We start from the raw sequence: 18,164 nt of genomic DNA, 5'->3' as shown, positions 1-18,164 counted from the left end.
CTTCCCACAACATGGTAGTGACAAGAATGCTGTTTTACGAACGCAACGCCGTCAAAGGCTTTAAACAGACTCCAAGTTCCACAAAATCCACCTCAACATGCAAAGACATCGTCGAACATCAGTCAGTTTTGACAGGCCGCTTCCCCAAGAAAATATGGCCGGGCTCCAGCTGGCACCACAGACTCCCGTGCACAAGCAGCCGCGGTGTAGCCTCGATTAGGGAGCTGCTGCACTGGGATATCATCTGACTGGCTAAGGTTAATTAAGACACACTGTTGTGCTAATTAGAAATGGGGATTCAAGCAGAGACAAAGAGAAGGCTCCGGTATGACAAGGAAGCTGACACAACAACGCAGCATGCCTCGTTCCTCGACACAGCCTCTCTGGCTCTTTGAGGGAGATTCCCGCTGACGCCGGTTGGCGTGTTAAACAAATGTGTTGCTGTAAGTAACTTGTTAGAACGACATAATCAGCATCCCACCAGTCCGCAAGCCTGGGACTTTCTGCCCCAACGCTAACGCCGTAGAGTAAGCTACGAAGCTTCACCTCCCTTTTTTCTCTCTCCTCCCACACAAACAACATAAAAAACTAGATATTAATTTAAAGCAAAAACATACCATATCATCCACTAGATACCTCCCTGCTCACACACACTTACTACAACTTTCTTATCCAACCTGCCCCTCCATTCTCTACCAAACAGCAGTCACTTTGGTCTACGGCTGGGTATTGTTGCCAATTTTTAATACGTCAAATTCATCAACATTGTTTTTTTTTTTTTCTCTTTTCTTTAAACTATGTTCAATGAAAGCATTGCACCATGTTGTATTTCTATCTTTCCCTCGCTTTACTGCACACAATCAGGCGACATTCTCTGAAAAATGCAGAGGACTAAGTCAACATTTAAGTAAGAATCAACCGTTTGAAAGGGTTTTTTTGTTTTGTTTTGTTTTGTTTTGTTTTTTTGAGACCTTTCAGTGCCTGTTATGGTGCTGCCATGTATTTTTTTTGTGTATTTCAAAACCCAGCCCTGCTTCCCTCACACCCTCAGGGCAACACAAAATCTACACACAGTAAAAGAAACGAAAAATCACATGCAGGATTAGTAGCTGTTTCCGAGTTATGCTAAATGCACAGAGTGAGACTGCTCCACCTTTTCCACCAAAAAAAAAATTCTCGTTCTTGTACTGGTTCGGTTCAAGAGTCTTGGAACCGAGGTGCAAACTAAGGAAGTGGCACAATTGCAACATTGATGGTGGCCGTGCAAAACGAAACTTGTTTTGAGGGAATCTCTGTTGAATGTTGGCGAAAAACATTTTTTAACCACTATCTTTTACCAGACAGCAAAAGTTTCTTGGTAGTCGTCTTCATCTGTCTTTGTAGAATTAAATATGACCACTCGGTTCGGACATGAGAAGTATTTTCTGGTTCCAGCTGAGAACCAGTCTCTCTCTTTAGGAACCAATCTACATTTGGTGGAAATGCAACGACAGGTCCAAAATTTGGTGCACGAAGCAGAACAGAGCCGGTTCTTTGTTGGTGGAAAAGGGGCACGAGAGAGGAGCTCTCTACCTTTGAGAGTGAACTCTGCAGTTTAACTATTGGTGCTTTAAGATCAGGCGCCACAATTAATAGAGTGCTGTTTGGGGTGATGAGATTAGCTTCACAAGTGGATAGCTCATTAAAGTTGTGTGAGGTGGACATGAAAACCTGGTGCAATCGTTTCCCTGTTGGAAGGAATGACTTTTTGTAGTGAGAAGAAAATAGAGTTGACTGCCCGTTCACATCTCAAATCAAAGCAGAGTTGCTTTCCCCTCCCTCTCTCCCACTCTGGCGCTCTCCTCGTCTCCCAGAATCCACTATCTGATCCATCTTATGCCTCCCTGCATCCTGCTATAACAAATCTCCTCCTTGACCTCCAGCTTCTCCTGAGCACACCGGCACGCAATCCATCTCATCATGCAAAACACACACACTCTCTCAAAACACACACGCACGTACTCCTCGAACCCAACCTCCCGTGCACTTAATATATCTCAATCCTTCTTCCTAGCCTACTCCATCAAGCCAGCGCCGGGAATGGACGGCTTAGCTGTGTCGAGGAAGGAGAGTGGTAGACATATATGGTGAGGGGGAGAACGAAAAGAGTACTAGGAAATGGAAAAACAAGCGTAGCCGGGAGCAGAAAGTTATGCCAGCAGCTACTATCTGGGATTACCGGGTTTAAGGCGTCTTCACGCCTGAGAGGTGCCGTCCATTTGTTAAAATAAAAAGAGCGGGGGAAGAACTCAGAGGGGAGCCGGTGTAGCAGAGCTGTCTCACTTGACTGACCCACTGGAGAACCTAATCTGTTTCCTCTGCCATGAACGACTTGCACCCCATCTCTGTGTGTTGGCACATGCACGTGGCAGACAACAAATGCGGGTTACTTGCCTTAAATGCCCTCGGCCAGTGTCAACCTCTGTAAAGTGGCGTGACTGAGGTGCAGCTCAGATAGGTTCACTTGCTAGGCCTTCTTTCAAAACCACTGCATGAAGACTATTTGAGCCTGTGAGGCCTTGCCAAAAGACAATCAGCATGACTGAAAAAGAAATCTGCAACTCAAGGTGTAGTTTGAACTACAAACCATTGAAAACAAAAGGATTTATAGACACAGGCCCCAAACTATGCAGGTTAAACTCAGTATAGGTCTGTACCCTCAGGAACTCTTAAGCGCAGAGGCGCAGTCACCTGTGGCTCACGATGAAGAAGCCGGCTGGGGGGTTTTGTAACGAGAAAAATAAAGGTTTCTGTTTTTGGCGTAGGCGGTGTATACCTCTTGGAAGCTGATGGATTGAACTGCAACGGCCTGAAGGAGTGTTCATCTCCCAAGTCTCTTGTTTACCAATGAGACTCTCCTGTTGACGTCTCTCGCCCGATTGTCGGTGACGGTTCGAAATGTCACCTTTACCATGGTGATGGGAGAGGAGGGCGGTGGAAAGTCTGACACGGCTTGACAACAGCGGGGAAAATGACATGAGAGCCTTCTGTGTAGGTGGAGAGAGCACATACTCCTGGGATGAAAAAAAAAAAAACAAAAAAAAAAACAAAAGAAACTATCAAAATTCCATTCAGGCACAAATGTGACAGCTCAGAGCAGGGGCGCTGAGGCCCCTGGTGACTCTCCATCTGTGAAGCAGACCCAGATGTCTGTAATGTCAATACAGAATGGCTTGTTGGGTTTCTACAGTACCACGCCATTCATAACACATTGTCCGCTCATGTGGGTTAGGGGGCAGGAGGAGCACAGATTTTCATGTTCCCATTAGTTATAATAAATGTCCGTCATGTCAGATGATAATGAGGTGGGGTCATGTACGATTGTTCAGTTGTAGCGGGGTCGGTTTAAAGTTTTTCTGATGCTCTTAAGGACCTTGCACAATTTGTTTCTTTAGATAAACAGACTTGTGGACTTGTGTCAAAGGAATATGACAAATGATGGTTAAAAGCTCATGACTGGCAGTTTGAATGGGAACAGACTGCTATCCGCTCCCAGCTGATAGAATGGCCATGTTCGCCGGAGCTCTGTTTTTCCAATAACATTTTTTTTTTCCTCTTGTTGAAGCATGATGCCTTTTTCCTATTGCACATTTCCTCATGGTTACATTTCTGAATTATGACAAAATACAATGTGGAAAAAAAGAGGGGAAAAAAAACAAAACAGACAGATTTTTTTTTGTTAAGGAAAAAAAGGGTCAAAGCATGAAAATACAAATAAAGATAGATGCTACGCAGCTAAATGGTTTGCTTGACACAATACAATTCCCTTGCAATTTCAGCCGCCAATATGCCAAGTAAATGGAGCTCAATCAAACAAAGCGATATGCGATGATATGTGCTGGAGCAAAAGGTTAAAAGTGATTCAACACATTTACATAATGCCTTCGTCGGGTTGGGAAGGACCTCATTGCCTGATTTGTGTTATGGAATGTGATACATCAAATATCAACATCCCAGTATCACCAAGATTATCGTGATTTTTTATTTAAAGAGGCCCATATTATTTGTTTACCTGTTTATCTTTTGTAATAAATTTCTCATATATATATATATTATGTTTTATTTGAATTTTGTTGAATACCAAACTGATGTATTGCATATTGTAAGCAAAGTACCTTGAATAAAGGCCAATGTAGGCGATATTTTTGAGGCCATCAATATTAATAGGGGAGGGCGATTGTCAGATCACTATGAAATGTAAAAACATACAAAATAAATATGCTTAAAATCAGGCATTATGTAAAGCACAATAAAGATGAAAGAAGTGCCCATGATTTGCTAAAGTTGCAGCACACAGCATAGGAAAAAAATTAAAAAATAAATTATTGCCAAATAAAAAAACATGCCACAAAAATATTATTTTAGCTGCATTGATTTTTTTTTTCAAAGAAATAAAACAAAACAATTCAATTTATGTACACTTTGTGGCTGACTCACTGACCAGCAGTGCACTTCTTATTGCACTGAGGTAGAATGGCTGGTAAGCCTTGAGGATGGTGTTTACTGTATGTGAAAAAAAAAAAGGCAGTACCTCTTATCTCCCACAAGAGGGGGGTATTTCTCAAGCCAATTCTGTTGAAAGAGACTTTGGCATCTTTGCTGTAACGGAGAGAACTCCAGTGCTTAACCAGACGTCTCTCATTTGAGGTTAAAAAAAGGAAAAAAAAAAAAAAAAAATAGAAAAAAGACAAATTAAATAATTACAAAAATCCATTCAATAAATAATATGCTGAGTATTTACTGCATCTTTACATTAATGCACCATAAAAAAAGTTTTAAAGTGCACTAATTCACAAAACAGAACCACTTCGTTCCTCATTATTGTCCATCTGTGATCATCACATAGTAACAAACAAACAAATAAACAAACAAAAACACAGCTATGGTTTGCTAAATAGATAACTGCGATCTAGCAGGTACTATACTCTGTTTAATACTATAATACTGTCCAGCAGAAACATAAATGAAAAATTAGTGTTCAGCCTCATACTGAGAGATGACACTGTTCATTAGAAAATATATTTCAGCAGTCTTGAACATCAGCCGTTTGAAGCAGTTCTTCAATTTGGATTTCATTTTGGAATTTAAAAAAAAAAAAAACACTTTTTCACTGTTGCCTTTGGGAAAAACAAAACACTTTTGAGATGATTGCTAAAAATTACCCATCTAAATTAATGCTTGCTTCACATATTTGAATATGAAACCCATCTAAACCTCTGAAAATGAAATGAAAACCTATTAAAACAACTTTGGAACAATACAGTAATCACAAACTACTTTGCCTATTACTTAATGTCTAAACCAATACTGCACAGCAATATCCAATGTTAAAATCGGAAACTTAATTCACTGATTTATTAATGTGGGGACTTTGTATCAAGTGCTTCCAGATATTGATAGGAAAACAATTAAATATTATTTTTTTCAGTTCAGAAACCTCGTTTTCGTTTTTTTGTGGAATACACAGTACTACGTGTACCCTTAAATAAATAGTTAACGTTACAAAAACTAGCCGATGAAATGATATTCCTCTTTGGTTTGATCACATTTTGGGTTTGATGCTATGCAAGTATATCCCTGGGTTCAATGGTAATTATTCCACCGCATTTCCAGTCCTTATTTTCTACACAACCGCAGCAGCGGTGTTATTGTAAGTATACAAAGCAGCAATATATACAAAATCAATTGGTTCCCAAACTAAAAACTACAGTAAATTGAAATCTTTTGTAAAAGAATTTTCATTTTTGAAGGTATTAGCTACCCACATGTGAGGTTGGCTATGTTCTGGAGAGCACTCAAATTACAGATCGTTCCTTCACTTTTTCACCAACAAAAAATTCTGACAGGGTTTTTGATGTTGTTTTTCAACCTTTGCTTTTTTTTTGACTATATGGTATCTCAGATATTGAATGAGAACATTTTTCTTTGGGACGCAGTAACCCAACAAAGTTACACCCAATTTACCAAACATTAGCACTGACTTTTTGTCACCAGTGTCACTTCAAAAGGCAGGCGACACAAGTCAGGAGCTTTAACTCTTCCAATTCCAGGCTGTCGGTGGAGAACGGATGTCACAAGAAAGCAGAAATATTTCTCTAAGAAAGACTAGAACACACACAGGACATAACAAATAAAAAACAAAAAAGTAAACCAACAAACAAAAAACACAAAAAATCATACTCAAATGTTATTGTTTTTTTTGTTTTTTGTTTTTTTGCTGCTCGATGACTGTGGCTTAAAATGAGTGACTTCTCTTGTGACTTCAGTCACTTAAATCTGCTTCTTTCTTTATTCTGCGTTTCTCATTCTATTTCATGTACAGCGCTCCAGACTGAACCTTTTTTTACTTGCTTAGAACTCCTAAACTGGAGCTCTCAATTGGTTACGAAAATACTTTTAGTGGTGTTCATGCGCTCATAGGCCTATGGCACTCTAGATTTGGTTGATTTACTTATCTGCCATCCACCACTTAGGACCTCCATTCAGGTGATCATATACAAAAGGCACTTATTTGGCATCATAGACAATGACAGGCAGGAATAAGGCTAGCCTTTACCCTGCTCAACGTCTGTATTACATGATGCTTTTAGAGGGTTTCATTCCCATTCATTACCCTTCCATATCTCAAAGACAATTTTATCACGAAATTACCTCATTCAAGGGTGGCCCATCCCATATTTCTGTCTCTCTTTTCCACCCAGAATATTTAAAATCTTTACAGTCCTCCACATATATATTTTAGTAAACCAGCACTAAAAGTGTCTTTCCTTATAAGATTAAAACATCATGTTTTTTTACACACAGTCTTTTCAGAAATGTACTGAGAACTGTACATATTGAAGGACATATTGCTTATGGGCGATTTTGGGCAACATTCTTAAAGAGTGACGCCACCCATATCCTTGGAGACATCAACATGGGAAGAAAGGGAGTGAGGGGTGGGAGAAAAGGGTAGGGGTTTGTTTTTATTTCTTCCGCTCCAGGTAGTTGGAGGGGACCCAGCCTTTGCGGGGGAGCAGGCTGTCCTGCACCTGGCAGTACCACCAACCATTGGGGTTTCTCTCCAAGACCTCCAGAAAGGTTCCCTCAGAGAAGCCCATGGTCTCTTCATCCCCACGATAGTCAGCAATGGAAACATACACATCCCTGCCAAGGTTATTATGGATCAGCTGGTTCTTCTCTATGGGTTTGGGTCGGACTGTGGACACAGGGATTCCATTGCGTTGGCTGACTCTGCTAAGGGCATCCTGGACACTGTTTGTGCTGAACCCACTCCCTGAGGAACCCATGCTGGAACGCTCAACAGGCCTTGTTTGACTTTCCACAACCACATGAGGTCGCACGGTGCTAAAGGAGGCGTTTCGGCGGACACCAAGAGTGGCAGAACCAGAACGGTACTGATCACCACTGCCAAGTGAATCATTTCGCCTCAGAGACCCTGTCATGTAGTGTGTGTCCTTAGCTGGTTGTGTTGTGGTCACAAACACAGACTGTGGCCTCACTGCTACCTGGCGCACCCCATTCCTCATTCGTACACCTCCATTAACCATTCCAGATGGCTTGGAGAAGCCACCAGGAGGCTTGGAGGGAATAGGTGGAGAGTTCCTCCTCAAGGCTTGATGCTGCTGGGTCAGGCCCTGGAGATTTATGTTATTGAGGGCCAAAACATGCTGCTCATTTTTCTCCAGGCTGTTGGACTTACTCCCACCACTCCCATGTCCATCTGATTCCAACCCACTTCCATCACCCACTTGTCTGATAGGCTCAAGGTAGTAAGAGGGGGCCCAGCCCTCCTCACTGCCCCAACGGATGTACCACCAACCACTCTCCTGTTTCTCCAGAACCTCCACCTCCACTCCTGCTGGAAAGCTGACCTCAGAGTCCTGGACCTTCTTGTAAGCATCCATGGTGCGGTAGAGACTTGGGCCCTCCAAGTCCGAGTCACCACGGCTTCCTTTGGAGTAAATGGAGGACAGATCTGAGGTACTGCGAGAACAAATGGAGTCTTCTGATGAGATGACAGAGGCTGTTTCAGAGTCATCGCCACGAGAAGGTTTGAGGCTGTGTCGAAACTGGCCTGTAGGCCTCAGCTGGCGTCTCAAAGAGCTGATATCCATCCTCTCAGGACTCTGGGTCTCTGATTTGGTAAGGAGTGGTTTGGGTCTAACAGAGGGCTTGGGCCTGGTGGAAGGACTCTGGCCTATCCTCTGCTCCACCTCCCGGCTGAAGCCCGGGCCTTTCTTGGGGCCTCTGCTCAGCTCGTCTGAAGATGACCTGGGGCTGTTGTCTTGGGACCTGAGGCTGGTATCTATGTGTCTGCCCAGGGTCTGACTCCTCCGATTCAGCTCTGGAGTCATGGTCTTCATGGGTCTCCCAGCTAAGGGTGAGGAGCCAGAGGGTTTGCGTGGAACTGTTGAGGAATGGTAGCTCCGTGGAGAGTTAGGCTCACTAGATCCTTTGACTGAGGTACCATTATCGCCACTGCTGGGCCTGAAGCCATCATTCTCATAAATACACTCCTCCTTAGCTACCTCTTCAACAGACCTGTAGGAGGTTCTTCGATGACTAAAAACAGGGGAAGCCTTGCAGACAGGAGGGGATGCTTTGCAGGAAGGAGGGGAATTGCGGTACTTATCGCTGACCACACTGCTGATCTTCACATCCAGGGAGCGCTCATCCTTAAGTGAATCTGTGTCTGACTCACCTTCACACCCAATAGCAGGAACATCATATTCTGGTTCCTCATACACAGGCCTGCTGGGTGATTCTGATGCTTTAGAGGCTGAGTTAGTGGAAGGGGGAGCCTCCTCAGAATCTTGCTTCTTGACAGGTGGGGCTGGAGGTGGGACTTTGGGCCGGGTGAGTGTGCTGGTTCGACGGCTGAGGTTGGGCTTCTTACGTTTGTCAATGTAGGAGCAGGGGGCCCAGCCCTCCATCTCTCCAATCTGCACATACCACCAGCCTCCAGAGTTCTTCTCTATCACCTAAACAACCGAAGGAACAGAAGCTATTTAAATTTTTTACTGAACTTTTTAAACTGTGATATGTAATATAATCATACTTTGCACTGTCACTTACTACATGCAAAGTTAATTATTTTAGACCATAATAATCCAAATTTTAAATAATTATTGGTATAGTAGCAAAAACCAGTGAGCACTGAAATGCAATGACTTAGTATCTTCTTGACTGTGAAGCACTTTGTAAGTCTCTTTTGAAAAGTTTCATGTAAGATTATTATTATTATATAAGAAAATTTACATTCACTGTTATTACTTTTGCCATTCTTTTGCCATTGCAGTTTTATTGCACAAGCCTATAAGTCATGACTTAACACATTTTCTGACATTATCAGTTCGACACACAAAAAAACCCTGAATGCATCTATCTTTTCTATCTCTCAGTAGAGCAGATTCTGTCTACATCATCAAGTTCAAGCAGAAATCTCAAGGTCGTATCAGTATTGCCTCAGCTTTCCAGTGTATCTGGGGAGCGCTCAGTTGACATGCATATTCAGTGAGCCCTGACTGTCTCATGTCAATGACAACAAATGTAGATCTGGCCTCTTACATCAGCCTTTTGTCCTCCACGGAAACTGATGCCATCAGAGATCGAGGACTGGAACTCTGCAATGGTGTAATACTCTGCTTCCACAGCAGGGGGCTCTGGTGGCTTAGGTAACTGGAATCCCTGCATAACACATGAGAGAGAGAGATTTGAGCTACTACCATCATATCCAGCTATCACTGCATCTGGTAATACCATCTGGTTAGATGTCTTAATACATAATACATCTTAAGACATCTTAAGATGTATTCATCAAGAAATCTTAAGACATCACAAGACATAGAGGACGGCTGGGTAAAATAATAATGTCCACATAATAGTGTTTTCAAACATTATATTATACAGTTGATAGTTTAGTCTAATCAAATACATGTACCACCTGTGTGTTATGGGTTGCTGAAGGAATCCCCTTTTGATAAACTCAGAGATAAGTAAGCATTATTCCTGCTTCATAATGTTACTGCTTCAATATATGTATGCTGCTTTGGAAATCTTTTCAGCCAGTGCACATGTTCATAAAAATTGCTGAAATAAAATACTGCCTCTGAGTGACTTCTTTATGATTATGGGTACTTATGTCAAGAGGATGTATCATCATAATCATACACACAATCACTACAAAGAATGCTCCTATGGGTATTGATGCTGTACAATTCAGGTGCTTGGCTAGGTGTAAAAACTTATGTCTTACCAAGTTAGTTTCTCTTCTCGGGGGAGGCTTTTGTCTCAAATTTGGAGACCCTAATAAACAAAATAACATATTATTAACATTAAGAATTTCAAATTTATGCACCATCCAATTTCTTAAACAGGAATTTAGTGTTAGCAGACACATACAAACAGTAAGTAGATTATTAGTACATGAGAAAAGAGAAATCCACACACAAATTTCCCATGCAGGTTTGCAGAGAAGTAAGAAATCATTTGAATCACCACCCAAATTAGTGAGACAGTTCTATTTGTCATTCCATTATATTGATTAAATTATTATATTCATTATATTGATTAAATCACAGAATATACAGAATACCACACCACCACCCTGGTAGCTTACCAATGGCATCAAAGCCTACACAAAAAGGAAAAATTACACTGTATATCTCATACACAGGCTGCACATTCCACCTTGCCAGCTGGAATGCAAGCATTGCTTTATTCACTGGTATTTGTTATTGAAATCCAAACTATCCTACTTTTTAACACCATTTATACTCACCAATTTCCACTCTATGCGGTGCCACTCGTGCAACAGCTGGGGACCCAGGCTCTGCTCTGCCTTTATTGTCATTCAGGACAGCGCTGGCCCCCACTCCTAGACACGGACTGTTGGAGCCGTGGCCTGACCCAGCGCTCAGCCTCCTGCCTGTCTCGGCATTCATTTCGGCGGTGCAGGGCATGGGCAGGCTGATCTCGCTTTTGGAGATGTGGCGTTCAGGTGTAGTGGTGCCATCCCCATCTGTCTGTATGTCCTTCTCACTCACTGATTTCTTTTGCAGCAGGTTGCTTATCTCCATGATGTTGCCAATGATTTCCACCGGGCCTGTCAGGGTCTTCTTGCGGGGGGAGAAGTCCTCTTTCACTTTCTTCAGGTAGGAGGCAGGGGCCCAGCCCTCTTTCCCTAAGTACCTGGGGTGGAATACAAAATAAGGAAAAAAGTTATTTGTCATCCTTATCATTTGCTTTTGTTTTCGTTGTTTAGACTGGTGGTGAGCCATGGGACCTGTGCTTTCAGTGGGGGCATATACCTCGGCTACATCATAAGAATAAGCTAACAAAAGACTTTAATAAATGCAAAGACAGACTGTGTCCTTGTTTTTCAGCACTTATTGCTAAATGAGTCATTTTAGAGTGCTTGGTGAAACAATAAATAATGTTCCAGATGCAACTCTGAGTCATTTGCCTCTAGGTGGGCCATTTTCTACTTAGAAGGGGCGTGATTGTTCCTGCTTCCCTATTTCTTTGCTCCGGCTGTGACCACAAGGAGTCCCTGTTACAAAAAAGGACACCGCACTTACACCTGACAGTCAAAAATGGCCCACTGAGAGCAGCGTGACTCGGGGGCGCATCTGGAGTATTATTTATTGTTGAGCAATGCACTTAAAAATGACTCTGCATTGCAATGAGTGCTGAGGAGTGAACAAGCTGTTTAAACAAGCCGTACGTGTGTACATATTAGCCAGACCACAGATATCACTCCAGCAGACGGTGCCACACCATTTGCACCAGGGAGCTTGCACGCACGCACGCACGCACACACACACACACACACACTTTGGACATATACTTTGGAGATATATATATATATATATATATATGTGTGTGTGTGTGTGTGTGTGTGTGTGCACAAACATAAACAAAGAGGCAGCATGTGGTGATAATCAGCAGTGCAGTGCAGCTCCATTTATATGCCCCCAGGGCCACAAGGAAGCAAACAACTGGCAGGAAATACATATTGGCAGAGTAAACAACATGCATGCATGTGTGTAAAAAAAAACACACACACACACACACATACACACACATGCTCACAAAAATACATATACACACAGATATCCCACGCAGCACACCCAGTGGGTCTCTGGTAAGCGCCATATGTTAACGGTTTCTCCTCAACACCATTACCCAGATGAGAGCCACAGCAGACCGCTGCCTTGATCACAGCTCTGAGCAATGATGACTACCAACATTTTCACTGTTCTCCGAGGACCCATTTGCTTTGAAAGTAGATGAGATTTAACTTTGGATGGATTCCATTTCCCTCCTTTAGCTGCTACCCGCGGCTTTAAATTACTGTCAAGGAGGAAACCGGAGAAACGCCCGCGCAAGTGGGGCTGGTGTTTACTCATCAGTGTGGTGGGACCGGCGGAGCGCTCACCTGATGTACCACCAGCCCTCCAGGTTCTTTTGGATGACCTCCACGGTGACCCCTTTCTCAAAGCTGACCTCGTCTTTCCCTTGGCTGGTGTACGGCTGTATTGTCACATATTTCTCCTCTGGAAGGGGGGAAAGAGACAGAAAGAGAGAGAGAAACAGCAAGTCAAAGGGAGTTAAATGTTACAAACAGTCTTATTTTTTGGTGGTAAATCTACTGTATGGCGCAGGTCTTCCCAGAGGGCCGTAAGAGGAGGAAAAAGTGGCGAGTGTGACCTACTTAAAATGCTTTCCCGATTTCCATACCAACACAAACACAACTCTCTTAAACATTCTTCTCCCCCCTTGTCTATAAGCAAAAATAACAAATGGCTCCCTCTGGTGGCCGACCCTCTCTCTTTCTCCCCATGCTCTCTCATATCCTTGATAAACTCCGTGTTATTCATGCTCTTTGGGCCCGGCCCACTTGGCCACAGCGTGAGCCTCTTTCCGCAAGGGACATTCTCTTCCAGCAACAGGGCTAGATCGGGGCCTCCCCGGAGGAGATAAGATATTTGGAGCGAGATCTCTCCTCTCAGATCTGTATCTGTCTGCCACTTCTCTCTCACGCTCTGTTTTGTAGGATTTCCTTGCCTGATCGGGAAGGAAATCCTACAATGGGCTTACTCGGGAGGGAAAGAAACCGAGGGGATTTAGGCAAGAGAAGGGAACAGAGTGCAGGACAAAAGACGGGAAGATAAATCGGACCAGACTGCCCGATGGAAGGCCAGAGAAGCGGTGGACGGCATATTGATATATTTCAGTGGTAGTTCACAGAAGGCTGCAAAAGTCATAGCACCGCTTGGGTGTGGCAAGCAAGGGAGTTAAAATGCAAAATGTAAAGACGATCTGAAGAATTAATAATCTATCTTACACGGTGTATATTGACTGTAACAACAGCAGCAGAGAAACACCTTACACCAGCAGCTTAACATTTCAGAAATAAAGCCAAATTGCATGAATGTGAAAATTGCACAGAGGAATGTGGACAGAGGCAACCAGAGGAGGGTTAGACAAGAGAGATTGCGACCTTGTGGGTGGCTGAGGAGAATGAAATGCCTGAATGGCATTCAGTTAATAGTGACAACATCTCAGAGGTGTGTGTGTGTGTGTGTGTGTGTGTGTGTGTGTGTGTGTGTGTGTGTATACACTCATTGCATGTGTGCTTTCAAAAGGTGGGGTAAGTTAATCCAGAAGGGATCCACGCTCCTCTCCTGTTTGTCATTCCAGAGCAGCTGAGGTCAATAATGTAGAGCAATGTGGAATGTCTGGCTCTGAAAGAGGGCGAGCAAAGGGAATGTGTGCAGAGGTAGGGGTGTGTGTGTGTGTGTGTGTGTGTGTGTGTGTGTAGAGGTCAGGGTGTGGTAAATGCACCGCGCGTGAAATAGTGTGAGTGTTTACAGATGGACGGGGAGTAAGAGCGAGGCAATGTTTACAACAGAACTCAGCACGTGGGTGTCTACTGAAACGTGTGTTGATGCGCCAGCAGTGGGTTTTGTTTTGCTTTTGAATTTTTTTTTTGGCATGGTGTCGAAGCCTAGAGTTCATCTTTGCTTGCAAAGTGTGCATGCACGTCACATGCTTTCTGCATAACACAATAATATTTTTCATCCCTTGAGGGCTGGATGTCCAAAAGATGACTGAAATCAAAACAGATCTATTAATCATATCTTGTGTGTGTGTGTGTGTGTGTGTGTGCCTCATGAGCTGTACACGTGCCTCGGTGTACATGCATGTGTGTATGTGTGTGTGTGTGTGTGTGTGTGTGTGTGTGTTGGCCCGGTTGTGGCACCGCAGGGACAGAACAGTAAGTTGAGTGGGTGGTCAGCAGATCTCCAATAAATCAGATTAGGGACCTGCTGTAAATGATAGCGCTCTGTGGAGGCAGAGGCTGCTGCCAGCAGGGCGGAGGACGGCTCTCGTTGTCAAGACTCCGCTCTTCCAAGACCACGATGAAATCATGCCGTCGGTAGCCAAACAACACCCCTCGGGAGGTCACGACACCCTGACCCGGCTTCAGCTCAGAGGATGGGGACTCCAACAAAGGATCTTTAGCATCACCTGGCTGGGTGCATGTGTTTAGTGTATGGTTAAGATCCAAGATCACATCCTGCCCTGCAAAGAAATTTGTCTCGGCAAACAGGCAGGAGAGTTACAACGGCGTTACTCCATTAGCAACTTGCATGTCCGTGGAAGTAAATCGTAAATGTCCACTTGTGGTTCCTGTGGCTAAATCAAGCATCAACTGCTGACAAAGACCCGGGACTTACTCTCTTCTCAGAAATGCATAATCTGGGAGGGATGGGTTCAACAAAGCAAAGAGGGGAAAGGTGAAAAGAGCAGAATCAAATTGTAATTGCAAATAATTATCAGTGTTTGTTTAAATCTCCGTTGACCACGAGATGGACTGGATTTGCTGCATGGAGACACAAAACAAATAACATCAAGCAGGCTGGTTGTCAATCCCAGAAAAGCATCATGAATTGACATTCAAATATGTCTCTCCGGCACTAATTATCCTATCCGGTATTGCAAACTCACACCATCTGGTACAATAAGCAACAAACACTGAGAATTACCTGCAAAAACTATTTGGCGGTAACACAGGCTGAGGTAGAAGGAGAGAGAGAGAGAGAGAAAAAGACAGTAATTGGACAGTATGTAGACAGACAGTAATAGAGTTACAAAGTGAGAGGGGTGACAAATGGAAAAAAAAAAAAAGGGAAAACCTGTAAAAAAAAAAAAAAAAAACGAAGTTTGACATGACTACAGTCGGCAGCAGCAGCTTTCATGGTGAGATAATTTTCAGCGGTGGAAAAAGGGCTACTGGTCCAGGAGCCGTTCGCTTGTTTGCAGCGCAGCCAGCGAGCGCTCGCTGCCAGCTGAAACTCCTCTCTCCTCGGCTTCTCCCAAAGTCCTTTGTAACCTTAAAAGTGGCTGTAAAGATGTGACGCCACTCTTTCGAGCCATAACTCCCAACAGTCGAGGCTTGTTTACGAGGCTCTATCCGAGTTTATTTGGCTGAATGTGTGCAGCCAAATGAAGCGCGCAGCAGTCGCTAGACGTACGCGAAGAGGGGTTGAGCTAATTGAGATAAAACAAAGCAAAGCAGCAAATCATGTGTGGAAAAAAAAAATCTCATTTGACATGGAATTTCATACATATCCTCTCCAATTTGCAGTCTGTGATTTTAAGTCATCTGTCTTTCAGCTGAAAACTCATCGAACTCGTCATGTGTCTACAAATTTGGCTATAGGTTTCTGGATTTTGCCACCATTAGTCACACAGGGTTTAGTATTTGTGTTGACCTGATATTTTGGTAGCTATGTTGAGTTGTAATAATGTGATTCTTTGTGCGGTCAGTGTAATTAATCAGCAAGAATTTACTCTCATGGTAATAGGCACTACACTGCAAAAACGCAAAATCTTACCAAGATTATTTGTCTTATTTCAAGTCAAAAATGTCTTATTTCTAGTCAAAATATCTCATTACACTTAAAATAAGACATGATCATCTCAGAAGTAAATTGTTTTTACACAATTTTCACTTGAAACGAGTGAAAATTCACTTGAAACGAGTGAAAATTTGCTTGTTTCATTGGCAAAATTTGCCAGTGGAAAAAGTGAAAATTCACTTGAAATAAGTGGAAATTAGCTAAAAAAAAGCAACAAATTTTGCCAATGAAACAAGCAAATTTTCACTTGTTTCAAGCAAATTTTCACTTGAAACGAGAGACAATTGTCTAAAAACAAGTTACTTCTGAGGTGATCATGTCTTATTTTAAGTGTAATGAGATATTTTGACTAGTAATAAGACATTTTTGACTTGAAATAAGACAAATAATCTTGGTAAGATTTTGAGTTTTTGCAGTGTAGGAAATAACGGATTATTAATTATTAATAACGGAGTTCCCAAGGTCCTATATCCCAAGTGTCCATGTTCAAAGGCTCCTATGTTCCCAAGGTCCTATGGAGTTCTCTTAATGTGCTATATAGAGCTGGAGAACATGGGACCCTGGGAACATAGGAAAGATTGTGAATTACTGCTTGCAGGATAGAGGGTGATCTATCCTTGAAGGTACACAGTCTGTTCTTTTGTCAGAATCAATACAGTAGTTGTAAGGGACTTCATCCAAGAGCAGATGTAATGTCAGAGGAAGACCACTTTACAACGTGACTGTAAAGTTCCACTGTGCCGAGACATGCTGAAGAAAACGCATTACGCTTGGTTCATGTCTAACTAGTCGAGTGTAATAATAATAGCTACATGGATTGAAATGTATAGATCAGAAAGAGCAACGGCATAACATGCTGTACATGCAGAAACAGTATTTCTGTCCTGAGAATGCACAAGGCCAGGTTACAAGGGAAAAAAGTGCGCCTGCCTGATATTGGAATTCAGGAATATGGCCTCCGACAGTGTTTCATGCCCTCATTCTCTGGTGGCGACAGCTAGCCGGGTGACTCATTCATGCTCTACAGAAGTTGATGGGCTGTGAGGTCTGTGTGATTAAAACCAGTCCACAGATTGGGCTACTGCCCCATTTTCACACTTTCCATCAGCTCATTCCAGCCAAGCCTTACTGTTCTGGGAGACTTCGCTAGCTAGGTAACACCGCCACAGACCTGACCCTGGCTAAGAACAAGCTCTGGCTAATACCGTGCCCCTGGTGAGCTATGTGCTTTGTATGCTTTAATTCCAGCCCCTGAATGATGATATACAGTAAGGTAGATGGCCTTCGAGGCAATACTTTAATAGTCCTGATGCATTAGTCATATTAAGCAGTGTGAGGTGGGACGTGACCTAAGGCTTAGAGGAGAATTATGACCCCAAGGTCGTTATTTTGAACCCCAAATCAGCTGGGTGGGGGAGGTGAAGAACGAGAAAAGCTGTTCTCTCTCACAATGACTACCATTATGGAGTCCTACAAAGCCAATCACAACAATCCCCTGCTAAAACAATCCACTTCTGTTGGTTAAAAAAATGAAATATTATATAATAGTATTTAGAGTATTATTTAGAGTATTATTTTTGTTCTCTGACCACCTTCACCCTGCTCTTGGCATTTCATATTTAAAACACACAAAATGTAGTTAATGTTGTTTGCCTGCTTCAGTTCAGCTGTTTAGACTGTAGCTGCTCTCTATGTGTGTATCTCTCATCCTGCAGCTACTCCCAGAGGCTGCTTTCTGATATTTCCTCATGTTCTAAATATTCACTAATGCATTTCTCACCTGCGAGTCAGTCTACTCACTCATTTTGAGACCGCCACTGCATTTTACATACATGATTTACACAGTCTAGTCATCTTTGCACAGAACATCTCACCCAGATAAGGGACAGAGCTGGCATTAATTTGTGTAAATATGTGAAACCAGAGAAAAAAAGGTGTGTTATAATAACTCATTTCTGACCCAGCCCACCACCGGGGAGAAAAGCCTGATCTGACCCAGTATGCATTCTGTGTAAATGAGAGCACCAAGTGCAGCGGGAGTAAATACCACGGTAACCACGGTAACCATCCTGCGCCACAACAAGCGCTCCATCACCTGTATGTAAGGTGGCGTCATAGCTTAGCTCTGCAAGAAACTGTGGAAAACCATCAAATGTCGTCTACTTGAGCTGAAGGAGAGAGATGCAAAAAAAT

The 18,164-nt window shown here is 42.9% G+C and overlaps 1 protein-coding gene across 2 annotated transcripts in view; it reads right to left on the bottom strand.

Moving 5' to 3' along the window:
* Positions 1-6,255: 6,255 nt before the first annotated feature.
* sh3pxd2aa (SH3 and PX domains 2Aa) overlaps positions 6,256-18,164 on the bottom strand; it is a 107,902-nt gene continuing 95,993 nt past the window's right edge. Inside the window, exons 10-15 of one of the 2 annotated variants that reach the window (XM_030065098.1) lie at positions 12,482-12,599; positions 10,823-11,232; positions 10,661-10,675; positions 10,298-10,347; positions 9,610-9,729; positions 6,256-9,023 (exon numbers count right to left, since the gene is read on the bottom strand). In XM_030065098.1, coding sequence (XP_029920958.1) covers positions 7,005-9,023; positions 9,610-9,729; positions 10,298-10,347; positions 10,661-10,675; positions 10,823-11,232; positions 12,482-12,599 — 2,732 coding nt within the window. In that variant the 3' untranslated portion in view covers positions 6,256-7,004. The remainder of the gene's footprint in view (positions 9,024-9,609; positions 9,730-10,297; positions 10,348-10,660; positions 10,676-10,822; positions 11,233-12,481; positions 12,600-18,164) is intronic. The other variant, XM_030065108.1, reaches the window with a different exon arrangement.

This window comes from Myripristis murdjan, chromosome 1 (assembly GCF_902150065.1).
Source record: "Myripristis murdjan chromosome 1, fMyrMur1.1, whole genome shotgun sequence".
Lineage (NCBI taxonomy): Eukaryota > Metazoa > Chordata > Actinopteri > Holocentriformes > Holocentridae > Myripristis > Myripristis murdjan.
This window is presented reverse-complemented; position numbering and strand designations above follow the sequence as displayed.